The 14177-nt window shown below is 42.2% G+C and overlaps 1 protein-coding gene across 1 annotated transcript in view; it reads right to left on the bottom strand.

Moving 5' to 3' along the window:
* Positions 1-11738, bottom strand: part of LOC111982390 (cytoplasmic phosphatidylinositol transfer protein 1) — a 93429-nt gene extending 81691 nt beyond the window's left edge. The window contains exon 1 of the mRNA XM_024013957.2: positions 10919-11738. Within this exon, the coding sequence (XP_023869725.1) occupies positions 10919-10966 (48 nt within the window). The 5' untranslated portion in view covers positions 10967-11738. The remainder of the gene's footprint in view (positions 1-10918) is intronic.
* Between the last annotated feature and the right edge of the window lie 2439 nt (positions 11739-14177).

The raw sequence follows: 14177 nt of genomic DNA, 5'->3' as shown, positions 1-14177 counted from the left end.
CAGTGCCATTAATTTCCAATTCTCCTTCCAGTCTGTATCAAATGTCCTTCCAAGCGTCTATCACAGCTACCGAGATCTCGATCAGTGCTTTACCCCGTGACCTTGTGAGTGAATCTAAGCCAAACACTTGGCAGTGTAGCGAAATACATCAATCTTTACGTCGAACAAATCAGGACATTCATAAGCTGGCCAATGGAAATAATTACACTGACAAACTACCCCCAGAGCCAACAAACATCCAAGCACATCAAATGCTAATGTCCTCAAAAGTTGTTAAACAACCGAGCTCCGGGCGGCTTTGTAGCGGCGGCGCTAAATAAAATGTACCACTGCTGTGACGCTAATTGCTACACGGTAGGTGGGCGAGAGCGAGGGTAAAAGGCAGAACTTTTTGCCTTTTGATGTTATTGTAAGACTCAATTTGGCTTGATTTCTCTGTAGGAAGCCTGAGTGAAAAGCATAAGTGGGAGTGGTCCCCTGTAGCTCCCATCTGTTCAGACAGCTATTATTTTAGGAGGTTTGAAGATATACACAGTCCCAATTCATCGTCTTTTTAGCTAATGAGGTAACGATTTCTAGTCCTAACCAATCTCAGGCATTTGTTTTGTGACAAGTAGCCTATATTTTGGACCGGAAGCATTTTTACTAAACATTCACTGTTAAAATGTTATATATATATATTTTTTAAAAGGATTAGATGTGGCATGAATGCATTTCATTGCAGACTTCCATCATGGCCTACTTGCAGTAGCAGTTGAGGGTGGAGTAAGACATTAAGACATGACACCAGCTAATATCTACTACTCTGCTGTCACAGACATTAGGGACTGGGTGAAGATGCGGTGCACACACACACACACACACACACACACACACAATGCTATGGTTCGCTGGCCCCTCCTGGGAAGGGAGGCAGTGGCACTAACAAGCTCCTATACACGCCCTCCTATCAGGAGAGGGGTCCAGGACATGGCAACAACACGGCAACGACGCCATACAACCAGGGACTTGGGATTGCAGCGGCGACGTCCATTTTACCTATCAGCCTCAGGGGTACTGTGGGATTACAGTCACTTGAAAGGAATGAAAGTGGAACTGGATATGCAAGGACTTTTCTAGGAAGGGTAGGAAATCATGGAGCTAGGAGTATGATATTATCGCTAACATCCCGTAGAGCAAACACAAACTGATGACGCAAATAAAATAAAAAACAAATTAAATCGTACTGTTTTATTTTAAAAAGAAATGAAACTGGATAGCATGTGGGGTATTTGGGGATATTGACAAATACATATTTTTTATTTTTTATTTATTTTTACAAATGTATATTTTGTACAACGCGATTCGAAGGAGCCAAAAACCTCTTTATGTGAACAATAATCGACCCATAAGTAACATTCTTCTCGTCCATGATCCCACCTGGTACAGTGTAGGTATGGACATCACTCTAGTTAGTCAAACTGTATCCAAGTCTCCCCACTGGAGAGTAGAGCTCCCTACTAAATCCTGACCTTTAGGGAACGCAAGACTATTAAATATCTCATTTGAAAGTTAGCCCTGAAATGGTCTTAAATGATAAACTGTGTAATCCTACTTCTATTCAGGGAATGGGAAACGGCCGATGGTTGCCATGGAGACGGCGATGATGGTAACAGATCCAGGCGACATAGACAGTAGCTATCTATAGCCCGTCTGTCTGTGGTGTGGGTTGAGCTACTGTTGCTGTCCAAATGCATATCACCTACATATTGGTTTGAAGCAGATCAGAGTAGCAAGATGTGTGTGTGTGTGTGTGTGTCTCTGACAACGGCCCAAATCGCACCCTTTTCCATATATAGTGCACTACTTTTGACCAAGGCCCAAACCTGAACAGGCACGCACACGCATGTGAACACACACAAGTAAACACATACCAACGGCACAAGCGCGCACACACACACTGTCTCAGAGTCCATGAGAGCTGTTAACATCACACTAGCAGAGTGCAGAGAAACATTCTCACATTATGCTTCAATGGCCACTCTGCCAGACCCATCTGCTGCTCGAGAGGCCAGACGATGTTGTTTACAGACGATCTGGGGCCTGTGAATACGTGACTACGTCAAACATCTCCCACCCTCCAGACTTTTTTCTCACAGCTGTAGCATAGGTTGTGCCCTCCGCAAACAACGTGATAACTGTAAAAGACTGGAATAAATATATATTGAATGTATTAACAGAAATGACCGTAACCAAACAAACATTGTAGATTAGAAATGAAATGTACTACTGGTGATATGGAATGGGGAATTGATAAGACACTAACAATCAAACAATTCACACAATGAAGTTATGAAACAGTGAATGTGCCAAAATTGGCGGGAGAGAGCGCATTCTGGAGCGAGAGAGAGATGCATTGTGCATAACAGCCACACTCCCCTTCTTCTTGGACTGTGCGATCCGCGCGGGTGAGTCTCGGCCTCCTCAATGGATTGTTTTTTTTCATATTGGTCGACCAACAGTCTATCGACCAAACAATCGACCAGTCGACTAAATGGGGTCGGCCCTAAAAGAAAAGCAGAGAAAGACCGGGAGAAAAGCAGAGAAAAACCAGGAGAAAAGCAGAGAAATGAGCGAGAAGAGAGAGATCGAGAACAAGAAAGAAAACGAGAGAACAGAGAGGCAAAATGGAAGCTCCAAATGAACTCATCAAGACAAAGGGTCCATCCCTCCTGTCCAAAATACTCGTTGAAGATGTGGCTGTAATTACACTGCCAATGGCTACCGGTTGGGGACAACATTTCTCAGAATGAGGACATGTTTATACATGTATTGTCTTCTCATATTCTATTCATTTCAATCCCAAAGCAACGGATTCAGCCTGTGTGTGTGTGTGTGTGTGTGTGTGTGTGTGTGTGTGTGCCTGTGTGCCTGTGTGGGGTGTGTGTGTCTGTGTTTACTTGTTAAGTTCCCAGCTCCCCTATAAACTCTTCTCAATAATTCATAATGGAAAGTTGGTGGTTAAAATTCAGCATGGTGCACACATAATAAAATTGGGCATGGTATGACCCATTTAAAATTACAAGGAAATCAGATGGCTAATCAAAGTGGACTGTGATTTAAGGTCAAGTAAAATATCAACTTGGTTGACTGCTTGATTGTCTTCAGTCAATACAAGAGTGCTGAATTATGAATGATGTGATGTTTGTATTGGGGTTGATAATAAAGTCATTTTTAAATGAAAGTCTGAAAACGGAAGGCTGCTGGAGTGAAAGGGAGACCTGCAATGGAAACGCTAAAGACAGACCACAGCTACTGTAGGATGAATGGGCAGAGTAGGGAAACGCTAAAGACAGACCACAGCTACTGTAGGATGAATGGGCAGAGNTGAATGGGCAGAGTAGGGAAACGCTAAAGACAGACCACAGCTACTGTAGGATGAATGGGCAGAGTAGGGACACGCTAAAGACAGACCACAGCTACAGTAGGATGAATGGGCAGAGTAGGGAAACCACAAGAATGTGCATCTGTGAGAATCAAATACATTTTTATTTGTCACATGCGCAGAATAGAACAGGTTTTCATTACAGGGAAACGTTTACTTACAAGCCCTTAACCAACAACGCAGTTAAGAAAAAGTGTTAAGAAAGTATTTACTAAATAAACTGAAGCACATACATACGTGATAGTGTGTGTGTGAGTGTGATCTCTCTCCAGTTAATTGAAATGGCTTCTGTCCAAGGAAGAGAGAGTGACTGTCAGCAACGTGTGACGATCACCCTGGAATGGCCTTAAGGAATAGCCTTCCGCAGGCTACGCGCGCACGCACACACCATCAAGGGAATGAGAGGAGGCCTCATCCGTGGATAACAGTCTATCAAAAGCCATGATGGTACTTCTGCTGGAGGAGCAAATAGAATCTTATCAAATCACAACACTGTCATGAACACCAGATGACAACTGTGTCTTGCACCGATCCACCCATGGAAAATGTTAGGTCCATTTCCTCACCATCAACACGACATTGAATATCCACAATTAACTATTAAAATGGACAATTTCAAACCAGGCGCTGCGTGTGTCAAGCGTCTCAGAGTAGGAGTGCTGATCTAGGATCAGGTCCCCCCCCTGTCCAAGTAATCTTATTCATTATGATCTTAAATGCCAACTGATCTTAAAATCCAGGCAATTCCATGGTAACAGAGTGACGCTGAAACTCACTTTTTCACTTTAAAAATGTATGCCAAGGAAAAACCACTGGTTACAAAGTTGAACAAACTATACACTTGTATGCAGAAGTCTGTTTTTAACAATTGCCACTGAAAATGTCACTAAAACACATACAATCCCCCTCAGTTTTGTTTTATGTGTCCACGTTTTCCCAAAACTCTGTTAAATATCTAATTCGAATTAAGATTCAAAGATGTCTGCAGAAAGAATGGGGTGTCCGCTATGATATGACAACTTGAGTTTGAAAAAATAAAATCTCTTTTGGCTATTGATGTGAAGTGGATCAACACCAGGAAACAGAATGACATCATGGGTCCTTGATTTGTACTCAACAGAAATGCATAATTTTGAATGTCATTCTCTTCATGGTGATGTATCCTAATTATATACACAAAAAGGTAGAAAAATGCAATATCCTCCTTATTCTAATGAGCTCTGACCCAAACAAGACCAAATGTGGTTGGTCCAGACTGGACCAAATCTGCACCAATCATAGACATCTATGTTTCATAAGTTTAGACTTCACAGAAGAGCACAGTGGAGTACAGGACTGCACAGCCCAGTACAGGGGGAGGCAGGTAGCCAAGCGATTAGAGAGCAGAGCCAGCAACCGGAGGGTGTCCAGTTCAAATCCAAGATGCCATTGTGCCCTTGAGCAAGGCACTTATCCCCCCACAACAACATCTCTCCAGGCACCCAGTGAGGCAGCCTCCCCACACCTCTACAAAACTACTCTACTGTACTCTACGGCAAACATGGTTTGTGACTACTATGATTTCTCCATTGTGGCTAATTCAATTGCAGTCATTCTGTTACACATTTTTCAGTCACTATTACCGATTTGGAGTGATGCGTTTTAAAACACTTAATAATTCATAAACAACATTTTTATCAGTACAAACACTATAATTAATGGGTACTTCTGTTAAGTCTGTGAACTTTCATCATCCTCCCTCATGAGGGAGAGGGATTAGAAAACAGAATGACAAGACACTAGGCAATATTTCTTAACTTACAGAAAGCAAACAACTTCTGCAAAATTAAATATAAAATGTTGATATTAGTCTGCCTTCAACATTGAGTTTTGATGTATTTCTATACTTTACAAAAATATATACACATGAGCTGAAAAAAAATAAAAAAAATCGCAGAAATGTTCCGTAGGCACAAATAGCTCCGATTTTGTCCACAAATTAGTCCACAAATCCCTGTTAGTGAGCATTTCTCCTTTGCCAAGATAATTCATCCACTTTATAGGTCTGGCATATCAAGAAGCTGATTAAACAGCATGATCACTACACCGGTGCACCTTGTGCTGGGGACAATAAAAAGCTACTCTTAAAATCTTCAGTTTTGTCACACAACACAATGCCACAAATGTCTCAAGTTATTGGGGAGCCTGCAATTGGCATGCTGACTGCAGTAACGTCCAACAGAGAATTGAATGTTCATTTCTCTACCATAAGCCACCTCCAACATCATTTTAGAGAATTTGGCAGTACATCCAACCCGCCTCACAACCGCAGACCAATCAGAATCACTGATTGGCTGGGCCTGGTTCCCCTGTGGGTGGACCTGGCTCCCAAGTGGGTGGACCTATGCCCTCCCAGGACCACCCATGGCTGCACACCTGCCCAGTCATGTGTAATCCATAGATTAAAGGCCTAATGTATGCATTTCAATTGACTGATTTCCTTTTATGAACTGCAACTCAGTAAAATCTTTTAAATTGTTGCTTTCATATTTTTTGTTCTGTATAATACCTTAAAAACCATATACTAGAATAAGTCTTAAGACCCCTTTTCCATCTGTGTGAGCAGAAATCAAAGCCTTTGCTTATTCCAAATTTTCAGGAACGAAAATGGTTGAAAAATGTAGACTTCTAGCTTTCATTTGAAACCAAATTTGATATGCTCCTATAAACGTGTTGGTGCTCATGGATCCTTTTACATGGAAACGACCATCAGTTTCTTACTCTGAGACGCTTGATACACACAGCCTCAGGACACACTCCCAAAAACCAGCGAGAAAGACAGACAACCTATTTTGAGTAGTGAGGTAATTTGGTTCTTACACTTCTGAACACGCTAGATAACACCTGGTGATGCTCGCAATATCGCTATTCTCATCTCACCCGGCCAGTGAACACCCACGGGATTAGTATTTTTCTAGTTTGTGCCGTAAACCGACGACAGCCATGAAAGAGACTGACTTCCATTTCAATACCTCTCTATCTGCCCTTCTCCCTCTCTGACTCTCTGGAGCGGCAACATCGCAGCAAGATGTGAAATTAACTCCCGGCGTTATGGAAACAGGGTTGGGGGATCTAACAATTGCAAGCCATCGAGTTAAAGAGCCTTTAAAGTTAGTTTAACACAGTCTTTACAGAAACTTGATGTGGAGGGAGACTCTTCATGATGAGGCAACTTGAGGCCACGTAACTACTTTCCAGACATTAACAACCCCCCCATGGGCCTCATTGGACAAAGTAGCCCCTTGAGGTAACTGTATAAACATACTGTATGCCTACAATACACCCCTTTTTAATTTGCAATGTTCAGTAACATTGCACCAATGGAACACATGACACCTGTTTCACATTACCGCAACTGTTGGTGGCTAGTTACCAGCACAGGGCTGATTGGCAATGCCCAGGGGAGTAGTATTCTACGCCAGGCTGGAACAAGACAGCAATCAGGCAAAAGCAGCAGCTTGCCGAGAGGGAGGCTAAATCCCAATTCAGATGGCAGATAAAGGAGCGGCTGATTAAATCAACGTAGACAGCAGATGGGGCACGGAGAGCAGCGTTTGACACACCGTATGGGAGCTAGCTGAAATCCCCCTGCTAATTTCAGGGGACGTTAGTTCAAATTAAGCCAGGATCATGTTCATTAGGGCATACCGTAGCGGGAATGTATTGGTTCCGTTGGCTCTGATGGTTGGACCATAGTGCTAGCAACTGAAGTTGAGGTTTGATTCCCACATGGGCCACATACTTACTGAATGTTTGAACTGTAAATCCCTTTCATAAATAACTGTGAATGATGATTCATCAGAAGACAAGCTAACACACGTGGATGATGTTTGATCACACAGCCCTACCCACAACACTGACGGAGTGAGCGATTGTGTGTGCCACTAAAGCGGGAAAGGTAGATGACCTCTCAAAAGGGACACTCGAGAATTTCATCAACGTTACCATGAACTTCGCTAATTGACTTTTTGATAGGCCCAGATGCTTTCTCCGTCACTGTTCTGGGAACATCACCATTCATCAACTAACATAACATACACGAAAACAAATGAGCTTCTATCATCCACTTCTATAGAGTACATTCCCTGCGATGGCTAGCAGCCATCCATATTCAAATTCAACACATACTCCACTACCTGATATAACGTTCTCTGCCAGAGAGTGCGATGGCTCAGTGATAAAGGGTGTAGAAATAGACAGTTGTTACAAAATTGGGCTTCACCCACTTCAACTCACACAGAATAAGAGCTTATGTCCCAAAACCAGAAAAAGGAATTGGATTCTATTTTTCTTTGCAATGAACACCATCCACAACCGTAGGACTATAAGCTTTTACGTCAGACCAGCGTTATAATCCCCCCCAGTTATAGCCGAAGCTGGAAAGCGGAGAAATTTCAAGCACGGCAAAACGTATTTCATTTAGTTTTTTTTCCAAAAGGGATAGAGAAAACCCCCATCTCAGTTTTTTTTAAACCTTCACAGAGGGAAAGGAAACAGACTGCTATGAGGTCACACGGTGTGTTTGAACGGTTCACTGTGGATGCATCGCAAATGACATCCTATTCCCTATACCGTTTGGGATGCATAGAAAACACGTTTCTGGTGTAGGCGGAAGTTGACCCTAGACACTGCTCTGAGGTCAGTTTATCTTATTTCCTGATGATTCAAGTTACCATTACTGGGTTGGAGAAACCTTAGCGACACCTTATTGTGAATTTTCCAAAATGCCTAAGGTCATACATGCATTAGTATCACATATCTGCAACATTAGTAAGTATTGAGTAATGGTGGAAATGAGGCATGTTGCCCTAGGTAAGAGTGAGGAATCATCACCCTTTTAAATCTGTAGGACCTAGATGGGAGGAGTGACATCTTGAGAGATAGCTCATTAGTCTGTCTGTTTCCTCTGAAATGAATTACTGTTCCATCCTCTGACTGGAATAAACAGGCGTGGTGGCTGATAAATTACTATGGTAAATGGCAAAGCATGACATTAACGGCCTAGAATATGAGCCAAGATCAATTTAGCATTTCCTCCCTACTGGTTAAGGTTAGGATTTGGGGTGGGTAAGCTGATCCAAGATCTGTGCCTAAGGATGACAGGATCTGATTGGTGTGGGTGGAACAAGGTGACTTCGTCAAGTGAAGATATACAGCGGGGGATAAGATAGGAGTTAGAGTTCACAGAACTTTTCTTATACGTTATCCAAACATTTTCAACCCACAGTAGTAACACATGAACGTACATGCTTTCGTGAATAGAAACATGCTGTAAAAACAAGTTGTAAAATTCCACAGTAATAATTTGCCACATTTCCAGAGTTACCATCTGCACTACGCTGAGGTAACATGTCACTAGAGGCCGGAGCCAGGCCAATCACTTCCCAGAAAGAGACCATGCAAAGAGAGGGGTGACCTCGCATGTCCCCATTACCACACACACTTCATTAAGCCAGTGGCCCTGGGGTTTTCAGACAAAACAGACTTGGCCAGAGAAGATATCTGGCCTGAGAACACTTCCTCCCCCGGCCAGGAAGCAGCCATTCATGTTATCAGAGACATGGACGACTCCCAACTCAATGCGTTGTCATGATAAGCTCGATTTGTTTGAATGAGAGAAGGAAAGAAAGCAATCTTCCCGACGACAAGTCAATGTCAGAACTGAAGGCTAGCGACAATGGGTGTCGACACGCGTTGTTGACAACGTTATGTGCCCTTCCAATGACTCCTTCACATGTGTTGACTCTGACAAGAAACCTTCAAGAGACAAACATAGCTCTCTTTATATTCTTTCTACCCTTACATACCATAGTTCACTAGAGGCTCAAGGTTTAATTGAGCCACACACAAAGTTCAGAAGCAATTATAAAAAAATGTGTGACTTCCTTACATCTTACAGTTGTGCTGCTCGGTGTCCTAATGGCCTATTAGGAATAGGTACTCCTTCATACGTTGAGTGCCTTCAGTGACGCTATTTTGCATGTTAGTCAGTAAGCTATTAGTGTCTGATGTGAGAAATAGATCATCGAAGAGAAAACACACAAATGCATCTTTTTAAATCACTTCGAAGACTCACAATGAAAAAAAACTATTCTGTCACTGTCTTCACTTTGACCGTACTCTCGGTCAAAATGACTGACTGGGTGCTGATTTGAACCCACGCTGGAAGACAAAAAGTGTTGCTTAATGCCAAACAGAGAAACTGAGCCCTCAGTCAATGAACCGATGAACCTCTCCCTCTGTTACGAAACTGCTGATACCAAATAAAGCGTTTTGGCTGACGCTCGTTATTAAATGTTGAGGGAGTTTATGGAAAGTACATGTTTTTATGTCCCGTGTTCAACTGGGTTGAAATTCGGAGAAGACCAGAGCAGTGTTCTAAGACAACCGAGCAACACTCGCGCATTTCTAATGGACAATGTCGCAAGGACGAAGGCAGGAGGAATGCAGAAATGCAATCAACATGAGTGACAACACCATATGGTGTTATTACCATAATTTACATTGAAGACGTCACGGGCATGACAGCTATGCAGGCCTAGAACTATATTATCTAGGCAACGGTGTGAGATGGAGGACAAACTGACTGATCAGAGAAGAATGATTCCCCCTTTTCACCGAGAACTACAAGCATGCACAGATGACTGGCTGAGAATTAAGTGTAACTAAACAGATTCTTAGGGGAGGTGCTGCTCATTCCTTTAAATAAAGAGGAGCGTTGTGGACCCAACTGTGCTCAAGCAGGAGCAGAATTATGCTAGAGCAACCTAAAACAGCATTAGGCCTACAAAATAGTCCACAAATGATAGCAACCTATTATTAAGAAAGTTCATAACAGTGGCCTATACGATTATGGTTATGGTGCAATATTACTGTGTCATCATTATTGATTCATTGATTTGAATTCACCATACACTAATAGGATATACGCTAAACGGTAGTTACAACAGCCCCATCCAGTGGTATCGTCTCAAAGCCATTGATAAGTAACAGTAGCCCAGTGACCTCTAAACTCATATACTATTTAATATAAAGTTCGAGTCAATTGCCTCTACCTTGCTGAAAACATAAGTGGGTGTTTATATATTCATCGCAGATTATAAGTGTCGAATTTACTTCCGGTCTATCGTTTTTCTTAAATTTAGTCTAATAAGCAGATCTGGTGTGTGTGTGTTCATCACACATGGCACCTATGACATGTGAACATGGCATTTACTTTCAAATAGAGTGACAAGTGAGGCTATGGGTGGATAGGTTAGGCTGGCTTACTGCAAGACAAACATATATTATCTCAAATGTTACATCCACCCAGCCCTTCCTATCTGTTCCTCTTCTCGCACGAGAAAGTTAGCTGAAAGTTAAGTTGAATGTTGTTTGACAAATTTAAACATCAAACAATGGAAATGATAGATAACTACCTGCTACAATTGTACACAAACATTTGTATACACTTACCTCCTCAACAGTCAGCGGCATGCATATCCTGTACTCCTTGAGCAACATCTTATTTGATAAGTCTCTTCTTGTTTTACAATGTAGCCTGTCTAGCAAGTTATGACCGCCAAAGCTTTAGCTAATAAAAACGCAGAATTTGGCAATGCATGTGGATTGCCTTGAAAACAGATGACCACTGTGAGTTGTCTTGTCTCATCGGAACGAATGGAATTTTCACTAGGAATTCCTCACAAGCAGCGTTAAAGAACTAGCCTCTCCTTTTTTTATTCCGGACAGGACGTGGGTAAAGAAAAGCATAAAACCGTAACGTTACCTAACTAGGAAATGCCCTCAGCGAAATACATGAAATTCGATTGAAAATCGGCCAAACAGATGTTGCTTTCAAACGTGGGCGGTAACAAAACGGCCAAATTGTTTTAACTGCGGCTTTCTCAAAACAAAAATAAATAAATACGAGGTTTATCTAATTTAAAAAAAGCGAGGGTCAGGTCCGTCCTTGCGTAGGCTAATTGGCTCAAATGTGCTCTTCCTCACGCTTCTGTGTTCCTGCACATACGAGTCTTCTTTACATAGGCTTAGCTTTATGTTGCGGTGTCCTCTCTAAGGGTGTGAAAAAATGCAAGCAAATGCGACGAGCTCTTCCTTTGGCTGTAGTTTCTCACTCAGTGCGACGACGAGCTACTTTTGTTGCTGCCACGGAAACATGCAGCCACACAAACTACGCGGGCAGGAAACAAGAAGCGTGAAAGCAAGCACATCAGAGTTCACGCTCCCTTTCATTGTCACTGGTTCTATTCAAATGTGAACTATTCTCTTCCCTAGAAAGTGTTTGAAACCACGTTAAAAGATTGGCCTACACGAGTCGACTATGCAGCCTGCTGAGTAGTCTGTGTTATTTTACCTTGGCCTAAATAACGGTTTTTGAAGACACTGTGTCCATCATCCATCCAATCAAATGGCATTTGTCACATACACACGGTTAGCAGATGTTAATGCGAGTGTAGCGAAATGCTTGTGCTTCTGATTCCGACAGTGCAGTAATATCTAACAAGTAATCTAACAGTAACCCAACAACTACCTAATACACACAAATCTAAAAGGGGTGAATGAGAATATGTACATGTGGGGGGGGGGGGGGGGATGGATGAGCGATAGCGGAGCGGCATAGGCAAGGTGCAATAGATGGTTTAAAATACATTATATTATATGAGAAATGTAAGATATGTAAACATGATTAAAGTGGCATTATTTAAATTGGCATTGTTTAAAGTGACTAGTGACTGCCTGTTCATAGCTCTTTGCCCTGACTTGGCCATAACAGTGTTATAGGCCTTATGACAGAGATGTAGGACTACCAAAAAAACCAGATCTAATAATGCATTTCTTAAAAACCAAGGTCTAATTGGAATTAAATAAATAATAATAAACCGACACAAATCGTTTACTTAGCCTGCAGGCTATTCTCTTTTTTGTCTATAATGTTCTCTCTGGTATGCAATCTGGTTTCCGCTCAGGTTATGGATGTGTCACTGCAACCTTAAAGGTCCTCAATGATGTCACCAATGCCCTTGATTCTAAGCAATGTTGTGCTGCTATTTTTATTTATTGACTCTGCCAAAGCTTTTGATACGGTAAACCATTCCATTCTTGTGGGCCGGCTAAGGTGTATTGGTGTCTCTGAGGGGTCTTTGGCATGGTTTGCTAACTACGTCTCTCAAAGAGTGCAGTGTATGTCTCAGCCACTGCCTGTCACCAAGGGTGTACCCTACTGACAAGCAGTAGGCCCCAAGCTCTCTCATCCATTTATATGCAGATGATACAGTCTTATACTCACCTGGCCCCTCCCTGGATTTAGTCTTAAACGCTCTACAACAAAGCTTTCTTAGTATCCAACAAGCTTTCTCTGCCCTTAACCTTGTTCTGAACACCTCCAAAACAAAGGTAATGTGGTTTGGTAAGAAGAATGCCCCTCTCCCCACAGGTGTTATTACTACCTCTGAGGGTTTAGAGCTTGAGCTAGTCGCCTCATACAAGTACTTGGGAGTATGACTAGACGGTACACTGTCCTTCTCTCAGCACATATCAAAGCTGCAGGCTTAAGTTAAAACTAGACTTGGTTTCCTCTATCGTAATCGTTCCTTTTTTCACCCCAGCTGCCAAACTAACCCTGATTCAGATGACCATCCTACCCATGCTAGATTACGGAGACGTAATTTATAGATCGGCAGGTAAGGGTGCTCTCTAGTGACTAGATGCTCTTTACCATTTGGCCATCAGATTTGCCCCCAATGCTCCTTATAGGACACATCACTGCACTCTATACTCTTCTGTAAACTGGTCATCTCTGTATACCCGTCACAAGACGCACTGGTTGATGCTTATTTATAAATCCCTCTTAGGCCTCACTCCCCCCTGTCTAAAATATCTACTGGAGCCCTCACCCTCCACATATAACACCCGTTCTGCCAGTCACATTCTGTTAAATGTCCCCAAAGCACACACATCCCTGGGTCGCTCGTATTTTCAGTTGGCTGCAGCTAGTGACTGGAACGGGCTGCAACAAACACTCAAACTGGACAGTTTTATCTCAATCTCTTCATTCAAAGACTCGAGCATGGACACTCTTACTGACAGTTGTGGCTGCTTTGCGTGATCTATTGGTGTCTCTACCTTCTTGCCCTTTGTGCTGTTGTCTGTGCCCAATAATGTTTGTACCCTGTTTTGTGCTCTTACCATGTTGTGTTGCTGCCATACTGTGTTGTCATGTGTTGCTGCAATGCTATGTTGTTGTCTTTAGGTCTCTCTTTATGTAGTGTTGTGCTGTCTCTCTTGGCGTGATGTGTTTTTTGTCCTATATTTTTATTTCATTTATTTGTATTTTTAATTCCAGCATTCGTCCCCACACGAGGCCTTTTTCCTTTTGGTAGGCCGTCATTGTAAATAAGAATTGGTTCTTAACTGACTTGCCTAGTTAAATAAAGGTTAAATAAATAAAAAAAAATAGGGGGCAAACTGATCAAGCAATAAGAAGTGGAATAAATGAACCAGTTGCATGTTTCAGGAAATATGACTTGGTTATATGGTTTAATCTTTTAGGATTTTATTCCAAGTTCCAACGTCTATAGGACTTTGTGCCAATTTGGTTCAATGGAAAATAACAATGGTTGTCTTCCAAGTGGCACTGTCAGGACCCGGTGAGAGAAACAGTCACTAATAGTCGGCAGAACCCAGAAGATGAGGCAGACTCAGCAGTACTAGA

This window comes from Salvelinus sp. IW2-2015, linkage group LG21 (assembly GCF_002910315.2).
Source record: "Salvelinus sp. IW2-2015 linkage group LG21, ASM291031v2, whole genome shotgun sequence".
Lineage (NCBI taxonomy): Eukaryota > Metazoa > Chordata > Actinopteri > Salmoniformes > Salmonidae > Salvelinus > Salvelinus sp. IW2-2015.
This window is presented reverse-complemented; position numbering and strand designations above follow the sequence as displayed.